Source organism: Glandiceps talaboti, chromosome 3 (assembly GCF_964340395.1).
Source record: "Glandiceps talaboti chromosome 3, keGlaTala1.1, whole genome shotgun sequence".
Taxonomy (NCBI): Eukaryota; Metazoa; Hemichordata; class Enteropneusta; family Spengelidae; genus Glandiceps; species Glandiceps talaboti.
This window is the reverse complement of record NC_135551.1, coordinates 15185621-15198050: the sequence shown is the minus strand read 5'-3', so window position 1 is coordinate 15198050 and position 12430 is coordinate 15185621. Positions and strand designations below refer to the sequence as shown.

The following is a 12430-nucleotide window of genomic DNA, read 5'->3' as shown; positions in this document are numbered from 1 at the left end:
TTATTTCCTATCTTTGTTGGTACAGTAACATTTGTAAATCATCGAGTTAAATTGAGAAATCGCGATGTTCGACAACATGTCAACAAAACATGTATCCAAAGACCAACGTTGGTGGAGGGTCTATGATAAGTTGGCTGGTTGCAAATGAACAATATTAATCGAATGGCTATGATGTTTTTAAAACCAACAACTACATAGTGTTGACTTTCTTTAATAAAGTGTACATGCAAAGGTTGATAATTCTTTTCATTGTTATGTTTATTTTGCCATACAAATAAATGAAATTGCAATCATACCTCTAAATATTATGCGCATTGGCAGGAAAGTCGCAAAAATACTTGCCCCCTTAATCCCCTGTGCTTCGACTAACTTCGGCACCTCAGCCAGCTCACGAAAGGTGTCGAGGTCCCATGTGTTACAAAAGCCTTCTAAGCCTTTGTGTAATGTTTACTTATGAATTACTAGTTACGCTTGCCATGCCATGTAGTATAATCTGTAACTGTACATAGGTGGTGTACCAGTTCAGTCATCCGGCAGCAATGGTTCCTTGGTGTTTTGTCGGCAGCACCCACAGTGAAACGATCACCCTACACACATTTCCGAGTGATATTAACTGAGGTATGTAGTGGGTGACGGCAGTTGAAACCACGCGTAAAAATTAGACAGTGAAAGCCGGTAAATGTTACCGGGGCCGGGGTTCTTCACGACACCGGTTTAGCCATGATCAAAACGAAAAATAGGAAAACATATACATGTAAAATAATTTGAAATGATGTTTTCAAGAAAGCAAGTTAGCTTCATAAAATAGTTTCAGTATATATGATAGCAATTTTTTTCGAAACAATGCGTATGCGAGTAGTCTGATTGTATGTTTTGATTTCCATGTTGCTGGGAGTTCGTTTTCATTGTGTCGGATACATCACATGTACATACTGTCGCAATCATATCAAAGTAAAAAAACGCAACGCTAATTTTAATGTTGCTTTTTTTTGTTTCCATTGTTTTGTCTACCAAAACAATTACTGTGTCATGCCAATCACATGTCCAAAGTGGATGGACACAGCAAAGTAAGTCAACACTTCACGCTCCCAGGTCAAATATATTCACAAATAAGCGTAAGACATGTCTTTCCATCAAAAACTCAAACAAAAATGGCCAGAGACAATACGCAATACACCACAGTACGGCCGGCTTCAGTGAACATGGGCCGTGCTTTGAAAGAAGATGAAACAACTTCATGTCACTGTGTGGATGGTAATGAATGCAGTAACAAATGGAATAAAGTGCGTGTACACATAGTTTTCAAGAGGGATGGTTATCCAACAAAACGTTCTGCTCTAACGAATTTGTGTGTCTACTTTCGCGAAGATTTTGAATGGTCATAGATCGAATGTACTGTTACGACACATGCTACATCTGAACATCTTGAGAGAATATTATGGGGAACTCTTGAAGCCATTCTCGTCCGATCTCTGTATGTTCGATAAGTACAGAAATATTAGAAAATTTTCGTTTCGATTAGATTGTCAATGGGAGCTGTTTTCCACCCATTGAATAGTTATGTCATGGTCAATGATCAAGGACGCTAGTGCCGATAACAGCCTTCACGTTACGTAAACAACACGGCTTCACTAGGTCTTAAACAATACGCTGGGTGGTCCAAGAGAGCAAGGCATCGTCAGAAAACTAGCACTAAACTTGCATGGTGGATATTTTAACGGCACAGGTATACTATTACACACAATGTGTACTAGCCATGGCTACATTTTTTCTGTGAAATTTACTTATGGGCTTTGCCTAGTTATGACATTAATTCAAAATAAAGAGATACGGTTTATGAATATGTGAGGTAGTTGTGAAGGACAGGAATTTATATGTTTGAAATTAACGGTCCTTACCATACTGTCGACTCCATTCAGTCAGCTGCAAGTGTGGTTGTGATCCGAGTTGTAGTATGTTACCGATCACTGGCCAACCAGGTGGACCTTTAGGGTAGGTTTTAGGTAATTTAGGTCTGTTTGACATCCAAGTAAATAGTATGAGAGCGATCGAGCAAACTACCAGTGCGACCTCGGCTAACATGGTTTTTAGTTAACAATGTCCAGGATGTACGTTTTGGGGAATGTTATTCAACGATATAAATGTATATGGTCAAGAACTGCACGAAACTAAAGATACTGGTTAACTCGGCCACTTGATGACGTAGTACTAAAATAAGACCACGTAAAAAGCACAAGACTAATGGTAAAATACTGGGACACCTGTGTCATACTTCACTGTATTCCAAGTCCGCCTACATAATAGTTGAAGGACCCGGATGACCAACACTCAGTGCCACGTATGCCTTTCCAGCTTATGTGCAAGTTAGCAGTAGAATCAGAATCAAATTCACGTGCAATTAGATTTAAGAGTCTAAATTCTTTCCATTCTGGATATAATTTGGATAATTTTCGTGATGAACTCTAAAAATGAAGTCAAAATGCCTTTGCACTTTGTACAGTCATGGAAGTATAACCCACGTACGTTATACTTCCATGGTACAGTGTACATGTAGTGGCATTCTGGTTACGTAACAACTGTTATGTTCAAGGGGTAGCGTTTCATAAACGATTCTCCACTCTAACTGTCTTTCTTGGGTACCAGGATCCACGAGCTTGTCTAAGTTAGAAATTAGCTACACTGGTATCGTCACATACACGTACACTCTTACACTCAGACAGAGAGAGAGAGACACCGCACATCAACAGTTGAGTTGTAAACTAAATCTAAGAATATTCTTTATTTCTCCAAGTCCCTAACATATAAGTTCTAATTGTCACCTTGACATTAAGGTGATGCCATCTTTGTAAACAGAACTAGTTATAATTAAATGATCTCTCACCTAGATTAATTGTTCTAAAAGACACAGTGAACCTTCCACCACAATATTTAGGATTAAGATTTTAAAATCATGCCATATGTAAATTGTTAACGTGTAAGACAAATGTTGATCAAGCCATTGGAAAATTAAGTATTAATTTGAATTCGGTAATCAACAAGTTATCTTGTTTACATGAACTAATCTATGTTGTTTAATCAAAACACTTGACATTTGTTATCTAGCGATAAATGTAATTAGTACGGGATTATAGTAAAAAGAAAAAAATCAAAATATTATTTGATCATGCTGATGTTAGCTCCTGTTTGTGAGTAGGTAGTATAAATGTGAATTTTACGTTGAGTTAGGTAAAACATGCCAACATTCCAAATGTGACATTTCTGGATGGTAACACAACATATAAATAAAACTTGGAACTTTTACATTTCCAGCTGCTTCAGAGTGCTTTTTATGGCTTTTAGTATAACACTTGACTGTTTTCGAGATTAAATAGCCCATTTCGGCGCCGTACACCTTGCTTTGGGAGTACTAACTCCCAGCGATAATGTGGTAACATTTTAAAACAATAACGTATTAAAAACTTTACCAATGATGTATCAATTATTCTAAATTACACCTGAAAATTGAATGTCTTCTGTACGGCTCGCTATATACTTTATCATCAGCATATATATGTGTAAAATTATATGAAACCTGAAACATTATTGATAATATATAGCACAAATTCGTGTATGACAATGAAGCATTAACAACTGAAAATAAATTGAATTGTATTTCATAAGGACAAAAAACTCAATCCTAGAGACTTCTGTTCCCCGATACATTGGTGGGATGTACAATTTGTGATCTATCATACAGGATATAGCCATTTATAGGTTAATTAAACATGCAAATGAATCAATAATATGAAAATCTACATTTGCCTTTGAGCTAGTGCGACATTGTGGGATCGCCCCTTATGTCCCAGTATGTGTTGACTATATCAAGCAGCAGTGTCGTATCTTTAAACTGTATAGGTTACATTGATACAGACAGGTAGGTAGGGTCACATTTTCGATAATGACATTTAAAATTGAACACAAACTACAATTCCAATATCCAACACCAATTTTACTAAAAGGGAATACCAAAGCTGAAAGGTTGCTTTAGTCATTTTTACTGGTGAACATATTCTTATATGCATGCATTTCTCCAGTCTTTGTATTTCAGATTTTCATTGACAGAAAACAGTAAAAACATACAGGTATTGTTAACCTTTTAGTTTATATGTATTATCAAGTGAGTCCACTACTGTCAAGGAAGCAATTTCTTAGCATTACGTTTTTTTGTTTGCTTTTGAAAAAAATAGCGCCAATGGTGTTGTAGCACAACTGTACGGTTTTTAAAAATGTTTACTGACATGCTGTTCCATGAATGTCTGAATGTCTATCCAACCCTGTAGTTATCTTTGTAAATGCGATAATTTGGCTGTTGTTTTGGGCGTGATCATGTTGCTAGACATATTTTCTGTTTCTATGGGCGTGGTCTTGTTGCTAGGTGCATTTGCATACATTTTTGAAATTTTTATTCATTTGTCCATTAATCCCTATTATCCTTACAATATTCATAATCATTCGGCTGTTACTATGGACGTGGTGTTGTTGCTAGGTACATTTACATACAATTTTTGAATGTTTGTTCACTTATCTATTAATCCCTGTTGTTATCTCTGTAATATATATGATCATTTGGCTGTTGCTATGGGCGTGGTCATGTTGCCAGGGGTATTTACATACATCTTTTGAATTTTGAATATTTACTCACTTGCCTACCAGATTATGTTATTTGACCAAAATTGTTTTGAAAATTGTGGTATAAACAGAATTTAGAAGTTGGAATTTCGATAAAGGCAGAGGCAAAGAAAACTATAACGATGAAGAATCGATACCAATGGGGAGAGATTAGATCTCAACCCGAGAGGTGCGCTGGCAAATAGATTGAACATCCCATTTGAGCTCAATACATGTCGATACCCTAATATATGTTGTAATATAAAGTGAACAAAAATTTTCGTATGAACTCATAAGCAACACTTGAAGTTATACTTTATAATTACTAAATCACATATACATTAGTTATACAGGACACAGCAGCAAAGGTTATTGGCATCAATGTTGCCAGATCAAAGTTAATTATATATGAACAGTCAAATCCCTAAATACTATAGTTATGACTGTTTCTTCTTCTTACACGCATTTTGAAAGGCTTAGGACCATAACCCAAACCAAGCACGCCTTCTGTGAAAAGTATACCATGACTCGGAGACACTTTTACTTCTAACTGGTGCATTAAATTAACAGCAATCAGGAAATACTCCATTCTTGCAAGCATTTCACCAAGGCATGAACGTTTGCCCATACCAAATGGTGCAAAGTTCATCTCATTAAAAGGTGCACATCTACCTGTTGTAGAATCAATAAATCGCTCTGGTCTGAAAACATACGGATCTTTGAAAACATCTGGATCGTGATCTACAGCCCAATGATTTGGGATGATGATGGTGTCATCAGGAATTTGACATCCATTGACTGATGTGGTGACCAGTGTGCGATGAAATACACTGAGAGGAACTATTGAATGTAAACGCATAGTTTCATACATGGCAGCCTTTAGGTAAGGTAAATTGTCGTGATCAGCATACACTGGGCGACGATCAGCGCCAACGACGTCATCTATTTCTTGGTGGATTTTCTTCTGTATTTCAGGATGTAACATCATACGTACCAAAAACCACTCTGTAGAAAAGACGACAGTTTCAGATCCTGTAAAAAATGACATTTTTTAAAAAAAACATTGTTAAAATAAATCTTCTGTATTCGAATACATAGCTGCGAACACCAACGTCCTGTTAATTGGGGTATAAAATACTGCCCTACAAATAGCTTGCAAGGTCATGACAATACAAATAGCAATGCTGTATGGAAAAAATGTTTATTGACCTTGAACGCCCATGTCATAGGTTAATTACATTATCCGAAACCTTACTGCTGGTTATAGAACTTTCGAAGTTATTGAGAAATCTGTCATTCAACCCAGACGTTGCAGGTCAAGGTCAAAGCGTAGGATGCGAATTGAAAGCTTCCATTCCTTAACCCCACTATCTCTAGTTAATGAGCATTTTACTTTTGCCCTTGGAGGCTGAGGTCAAGATTAAGGTCAAAGTATTTCAGGTCAAACTACAGCAGTTGCAGAAGGCACTGTTTGCAGCAAACCATCAAATTTCACGTTCAGTATAAAACTATATATATATATATATATATATATATATATATATATATATATATGTGTGTGTGTGTGTGTATTCAAAGAATAGTTGACAGTGTTATCATCACTGAGTTGTTTAAGTATGATTTCTTGGTGCTCTACTTGCGGATTTAAATGTAGCACATCTAAGCCAAGGTCAAGGAGCATGACCAAACGACCATGAAGCGGTTTGTATCTAACATTATTTTGGACTTACCCGCACCAAAATAATCCAACAAAGTTTGAAGAACATTTGTATCATCAAAGTTTTCTGCTGAATTGCTAGCTTTGAGATTATTCCGGTAGTCGTCTTGTGCCAGTAACAGGGCATCAATCGCATCACGTGGTAGGTTCGCAGTGTTAAATTGTTCTTTACGTGCACGTAGTCTGCCTTCCATACGTATAGATCGAGTGTCTGATAATTGCTGGAATCTATCTAGTAGTGACTTGAAGAAAGGCTTTAACCATCTGATAAAATCTGAAGATTTATTAAAATGAAACTTAGTCTATAAACTATAGTACAGTTCACCTGAACGCAACATTGGCACATTAGATTTCAACTCTTCAAAGAGATATAGATGAAATAAAACAGGAAATGTGACGGTTATTTCTCTACATTCTCTTAGTATAAACGATAAGGTAACACATACACTGAAGGACTATAAATCCATTGACTTACCCACGAGAGAAGCCTTAACAAGATAGCAAGACAGCTCTCTATTCGCCTCAATAAAGTCAATAAATTCTTTATCATCTTCTTCATAGGTCTGCCTTTGAACGATTTCAGATATAGTATTAAAGGCAACCAAAACCAATGGCAAATGGGGGTCAATAGCTGAGCGTCCTCTTTCTAAGAGCTTAGCTTGAAATCGATAAAGGGAAATGAGAGGAAAGTTATCAGAAATCTGCAGCTGACAGCTGACGCGTCAAGCAATGTAATTACTTTGCATTAATAATTAATGTATTTTATGTCTTAAATTGTTCACATTATGTGTAAAATGAAGAAAAAAAGGGGTGTCATAACATGACAGAGCGATGTTCATGCGCTCTATCATACCATTGTGTTTACTGACAAGGTTCTCCCGTTCTGTCCAAGTTCTATCTTTAGGCTACACTGGCCCAGCAACATATATTGCCTACGGTGTCATAAGAGTGAGTTACTTTACAAGGCTCATGTGACTGGGATTGAATTATCAGGATAGGACATGTTGGCTCTCTCTCTTGCTGAAATGGTATTGTAATAGTAGCTAGGCGCCGAAACTGGGCTCTGTAGAAACTGCCTCACATCGACCAAATTGACTAAGATCTAAACACCAAACCTATGTGGAGAAGATTAAACAAGACTATGGAATGATTTCAGTCGTTCTAAATTCTTGTAGGGTCACTTTCTGAGGTGTCACGAACCATAGTTTATCTAGTCCGGATACTGACAGTTGCTGCTAGGTAATCTCTAGGACAATATTGTGAGTGTCAATAGAGGCAAGACTAATATTCGCAATCTGGTTATAAGCACTACAAATTTGCATCCTATAATTGGTACTCATTCTAAAGGGAATGCCAGTCCACAGCATACATTAATGTTCATAAACATTTGGTAATAGATTTTATACAATTAACAAACCAGATTTAAACTGAATGGTTTCCGTAAGGACAATGTTTTGAGATTGTCATTCCTACAGGCAATGTATTGTTGGAATACAACAGAACATATATTATGCAATAAGTTATTTTTTCACATTGATTGCTATTTGCCCATTGCTATTAGTGGTCTCCTGGCCAACCACAACATGTAACGTGAAGCTTTATAGAACGTTGTAGCATAGCACTCATCGTAGAAAGAGATTTAAATGAAAAAAAAAATGTTTCTGGTCAGCGCCCATCACTTAAGTACCCTCTTTCCTCTTTTTTTTTCTTCAGTTCCGTAAGCCAATCCAATCTGCAGACGAAAGGGAAAACACAAAAGTAACTCTTCCTACATTAATTGCCACTTCAATGAAGACAACTGCAGAACTAATCATGAACTAGCCCATGACATGCCCAACATACACACTTGTTGTAAAGTACTAAATATAAAGAATAGTAACTGCAATGATAAGTAGATTGATTAACATTTGTTGAGAATGTAAAAAAAATAATCATATCGTCGCACCACTTTAGACAACATTTCCTGACGAGAAACTATGTTTTCCTTTTTACATACATACATACATACATACATACATACATACATACATACATACATACATATTCATAACCTATGTTTTTGGCACAATAACAACACAACCTATATATTTGGCATAATGACAAGGCTTCGTGTTGTAATATTACATGGAAAGTAATCTATTCGTTCTCGATTGATTAAAGAAAATGGCGTCCATCATGACATAAGGCTGTACCGTATGTACATGTACCGTTGTAAGTATGTGTGTGACCTTGCACTGTGGATGAAAATGGCGATTGATTTGATTTGTAACGTTCAAACATTGAAGTCATTCATCTTACATGTAGTTGCAAGTAACACTAGAAAATAATATGTACGAGTACTTACCAAATGATGGACTCAGTGTTTGAGTGCAGATGCTGTGCTAAAAACTCACTTGCACAACAACGACCGTTGAGGGCATCCTTTAATGTCCATGACAATCCTGTGTACAATGTACCGAAAATATGCCAATATCTTATTAAAACTAAAAGCTACATTAGTAAGATTTTCAGGACAGGTGCACTTTGGTATCGCAAATGTGTGTACCAAGTTATAATGAATTTGCCTAATTACCGAAAATAATTAATTACGTAAATTGCTCATTAATATTCAGGGGAATTTTACCAAAACCTAATCAAGTCTTGCCATTACCCTACGGAATACGTCTTCAAAATTTCGTTTGAATTGAGCAAGCCGTTATGGAGAAAACGATGACACAGACAGACAGACAGACACACACACAGACTTCCACCCATAAATATATCTCTTCCTTACGGAAGAAAAAACCCCACAAATTCGAAACTATATATCACCACCATAGTTCTCATGGGGGTCCACTGATGGAGACATATATATGAAAACTGAATATTCACAAATATTTGTCTAAAAGTAATAAGCACTTAGGAGTCAGGACTATTTAATAAGAAACGTCTCTCCAGAACTCAAGTGTTAACAAAATTTATTTCTATTTCCACGCATGGCATTCCCCTTTAGTAACACAGTTTGATAATATGATAGTACAATTTGTTGTTGCATATTAAATAAGTTTGGTAATGTTTTGCATAATTTTAAAAATGCCTGTATGTTGTTGTTGTTGCTGCTGCTGTTGTTGTTGTTGTTGTTATTATTATTCATCTTCTGCTTCTTCTCCTTTAAAAAAGGGATTGAAAATTTCGGTTTTCAATGAAAATTACGTTACAAGATAAACCTCAAATAACCACGTGACTATTATTAAGTACACAATGAAAGTTAGCATATAGTCTTACCAATAAGCTTGTCTACTTCTATTGTTATAACCTCACTCCATTTCTCTTTACCGCCTGCACGCAAAGCGATGTGTGCACTCTTCCGTAACATTTTCCAAAATTCACTGTAATCCATAAATACAACATCTTTATAGCCAGTCCAAATTTCCCAGCTTATGAAATCACGTGGACGACCTGCAAAATCTGTTTTTCTGTCAACCATAGCTTCAGACAACGCCTTGTAAGAATTCAAGACCACTACACGTGTTTTGTACAGGTTTAAACTGTACACAGGTCCTAAAATGAATAAATGTTAAATCTGAATAGATGAGAAATCCAGTCAATGAATCAATTCTATGATGACAGAATCTAGGGGTATTACATAATATGTCAAAACGTAAATTCAGATTTTAAGAGTTTAATAATTGATATCTCAAGAATACAAACCCATATCAAATTGTTACTGGCAACCAATGTAATGAATTAATAGTTAGCTGTGGTGTGAGGAGAGGAGTAGGTCTCACAGGTGTAAAACGGGAACAGTTTGGTAAAATTGGGATAATCTGGAGATGTTGACCTCGCTCCCGACTATATGTCAGGAGTGTCCAAATCTAATCATTGGGAGAGTTGAATTGTGGCCTTCAGCTCAGCCAATATGATCCAATTAGGTACTTTTTAAGAACAAGGCTCATATCACTATAAGAAAAGTCATATTTGACAATGTCTTTCCACCCGGGTAAAGCTTGAACAGAGGATGTGCAAAAGGGGCGAGTATGAGAGGAAGTTCCATCTGTGACTTAATTTAAGCACGGTGATCTCTCCCCTGGGGGATGTAGACAGTCAAAAGTGGTTCTGTGTTTCTTACTACCGTGGACAGAGATGGAGGCTAGATGGGTCACAGGTAGGGTAAAGGTTGGGTAATAGTGGGTAAATTAGACCTTTCGTGTAGTGTATGTTTAACCAATCTTCCTTATGTAATTTACACTTGGTCTGAATATGACACACAAATATATTTATCCTAAGTTTGGGCTCAATTTATGTTACTTCCAATTCCGATCCTTCGTATGATACGCCTTTAGCCTAGTATTGTTTGGTTTGGGTTCACATTGCGGTTGCATATTTGCATATTTTGCAAACAGCTGGTTCAGATAAAGGTCACGGAACGACTTATTTACATGTGAATAAAGAATAATACCCTTGATTTCTTAATACATATGCTAAGGGTATAGATTCACGAGTTGTTTATTTCATATTTCCAAATCGTCATACTATGTACAATATGTTGATAGTGATACATATTTGATACCTGACAAAATTCATGAGTCAGTGAAAGTGGTGTGTTTATATGTGTTTGACCCCATTTTGACAGGTTTTGTTTGTTAGGTTAAAGGATATCTACATGTATGTTGTCTTTACCGTACTGTCGACTCCATTCAGTGAGCTTCAAGTGTGGTTGAGATCCAAGTTGTAGTAAATTACCAATCACTGGCAATCCTGCCGGACCTTTCGGGTAGGTTTCGGGTAGGTTCGGCCTTTTTCTCATCCAAGTGAAAAGTATGAGAATGATCGAGAAAGCTATCAACGCGACCTCAGTTAACATGGCTACCTTTTCAGATTTCACGTTCGGGGCAATGCTACTTAACGCTCCAAACTAATGGCAAGATTGCGCAACACCAATTCCGAGTCAAACTATGGAGTATGAGGGTTTCACAGTCTCGAATCTACACGAACAATACAGCGAAATGTCTACACTCCGGTCATTCACAGCACTGTCTACTAGTGGTAGCAAGCACTGGTGCACAGCGAAATATCACATTTCATCATCTGTATTCCAAATCAGGACAAAGGTCATTTGATCTACGTAGCTAATACGTAACCTATCTCCTCTACTTTGCATGTGGAAATTTGTCAACCTATTTTAAAATCAGAAACAGTTTCAAAGGTCACATGAAATTAAGTTAGGTACAATCCTAAACCCAGTTTGAATGTTAGATGCAAACGTTTCCTGTGGAGTTGCTAATAATAGATATGAGGGTGGTTGTGTATACATGTAGTAAGATAATTGCCCTATAAATAAAGGGTTGCAGTTAAGACCTAGGTCTGATGCAGCAATATAGAAACCTTGCAGAGACTTGGATCGGCGGAAATTGAAGGGAAGATTGTTCCATTATGTGTGGCTGATATAGTCTTTGTATATATCTAGGTAAAACAAAGAAGATGGGAATCAGAGGACGAGCGACGTTGTCTTTGTAGAGAATATATTGGCGAAAAAGGCAGACAATGAGTTGGAATGGGGAATAAAATATTAAAACTTACTTTAAAATATACAAACTAGTAAGTATCAAATAACCAAATGATCAAATATTGTCCGAGGATTACCAAGTTCACTACAGGTATCATATCTCCTGGGTTGAATGTATGGAAAATGATTTATTACTATACACAAGAAATGTCAGATTGAAGGAACACCGAATCTGAGTTAAATGTGCTAGGTTTGTTTTAATAGACGTACTGGTGTTCCACAGGCACAATTAACCCATGAATAAAATTATTATCTGTACCAACAGTTGTATTTCCAAAGGATGATTTAATAATTATGTAATGCAATTCTACACTAGTGACACGTAAAGTTTATGTAAGAAGGATAATCGAATAAGAAGCGTTTGATTGTGAAGGCCTCAATTCGGAAAAATAGGAATTTGATAACGTCACTCATTACTTAAGGTATAATACTACATTTTATCTTGACTATATCAAGTATGGTCTCATTTCAAATTGTATAGCTTTCGTTTACATAATACTCGAGGACGATTTAATCTTTTA

At 36.5% G+C, this 12430-nt stretch overlaps 1 protein-coding gene across 1 annotated transcript; it reads right to left on the bottom strand.

The window, feature by feature from the left end:
• Positions 1-2790: 2790 nt before the first annotated feature.
• LOC144432661 (cytochrome P450 1B1-like) lies at positions 2791-11414 on the bottom strand. Its single transcript, XM_078120926.1, has 5 exons — positions 11024-11414; positions 9629-9904; positions 6840-7022; positions 6378-6638; positions 2791-5679 (listed from the first exon to the last, which is right to left on the bottom strand). Exons 1-5 carry the CDS (start codon positions 11205-11207, stop codon positions 5072-5074), a joined length of 1512 nt encoding a protein of 503 aa, XP_077977052.1. The 5' UTR covers positions 11208-11414; the 3' UTR covers positions 2791-5071.
• Positions 11415-12430: the final 1016 nt, after the last annotated feature.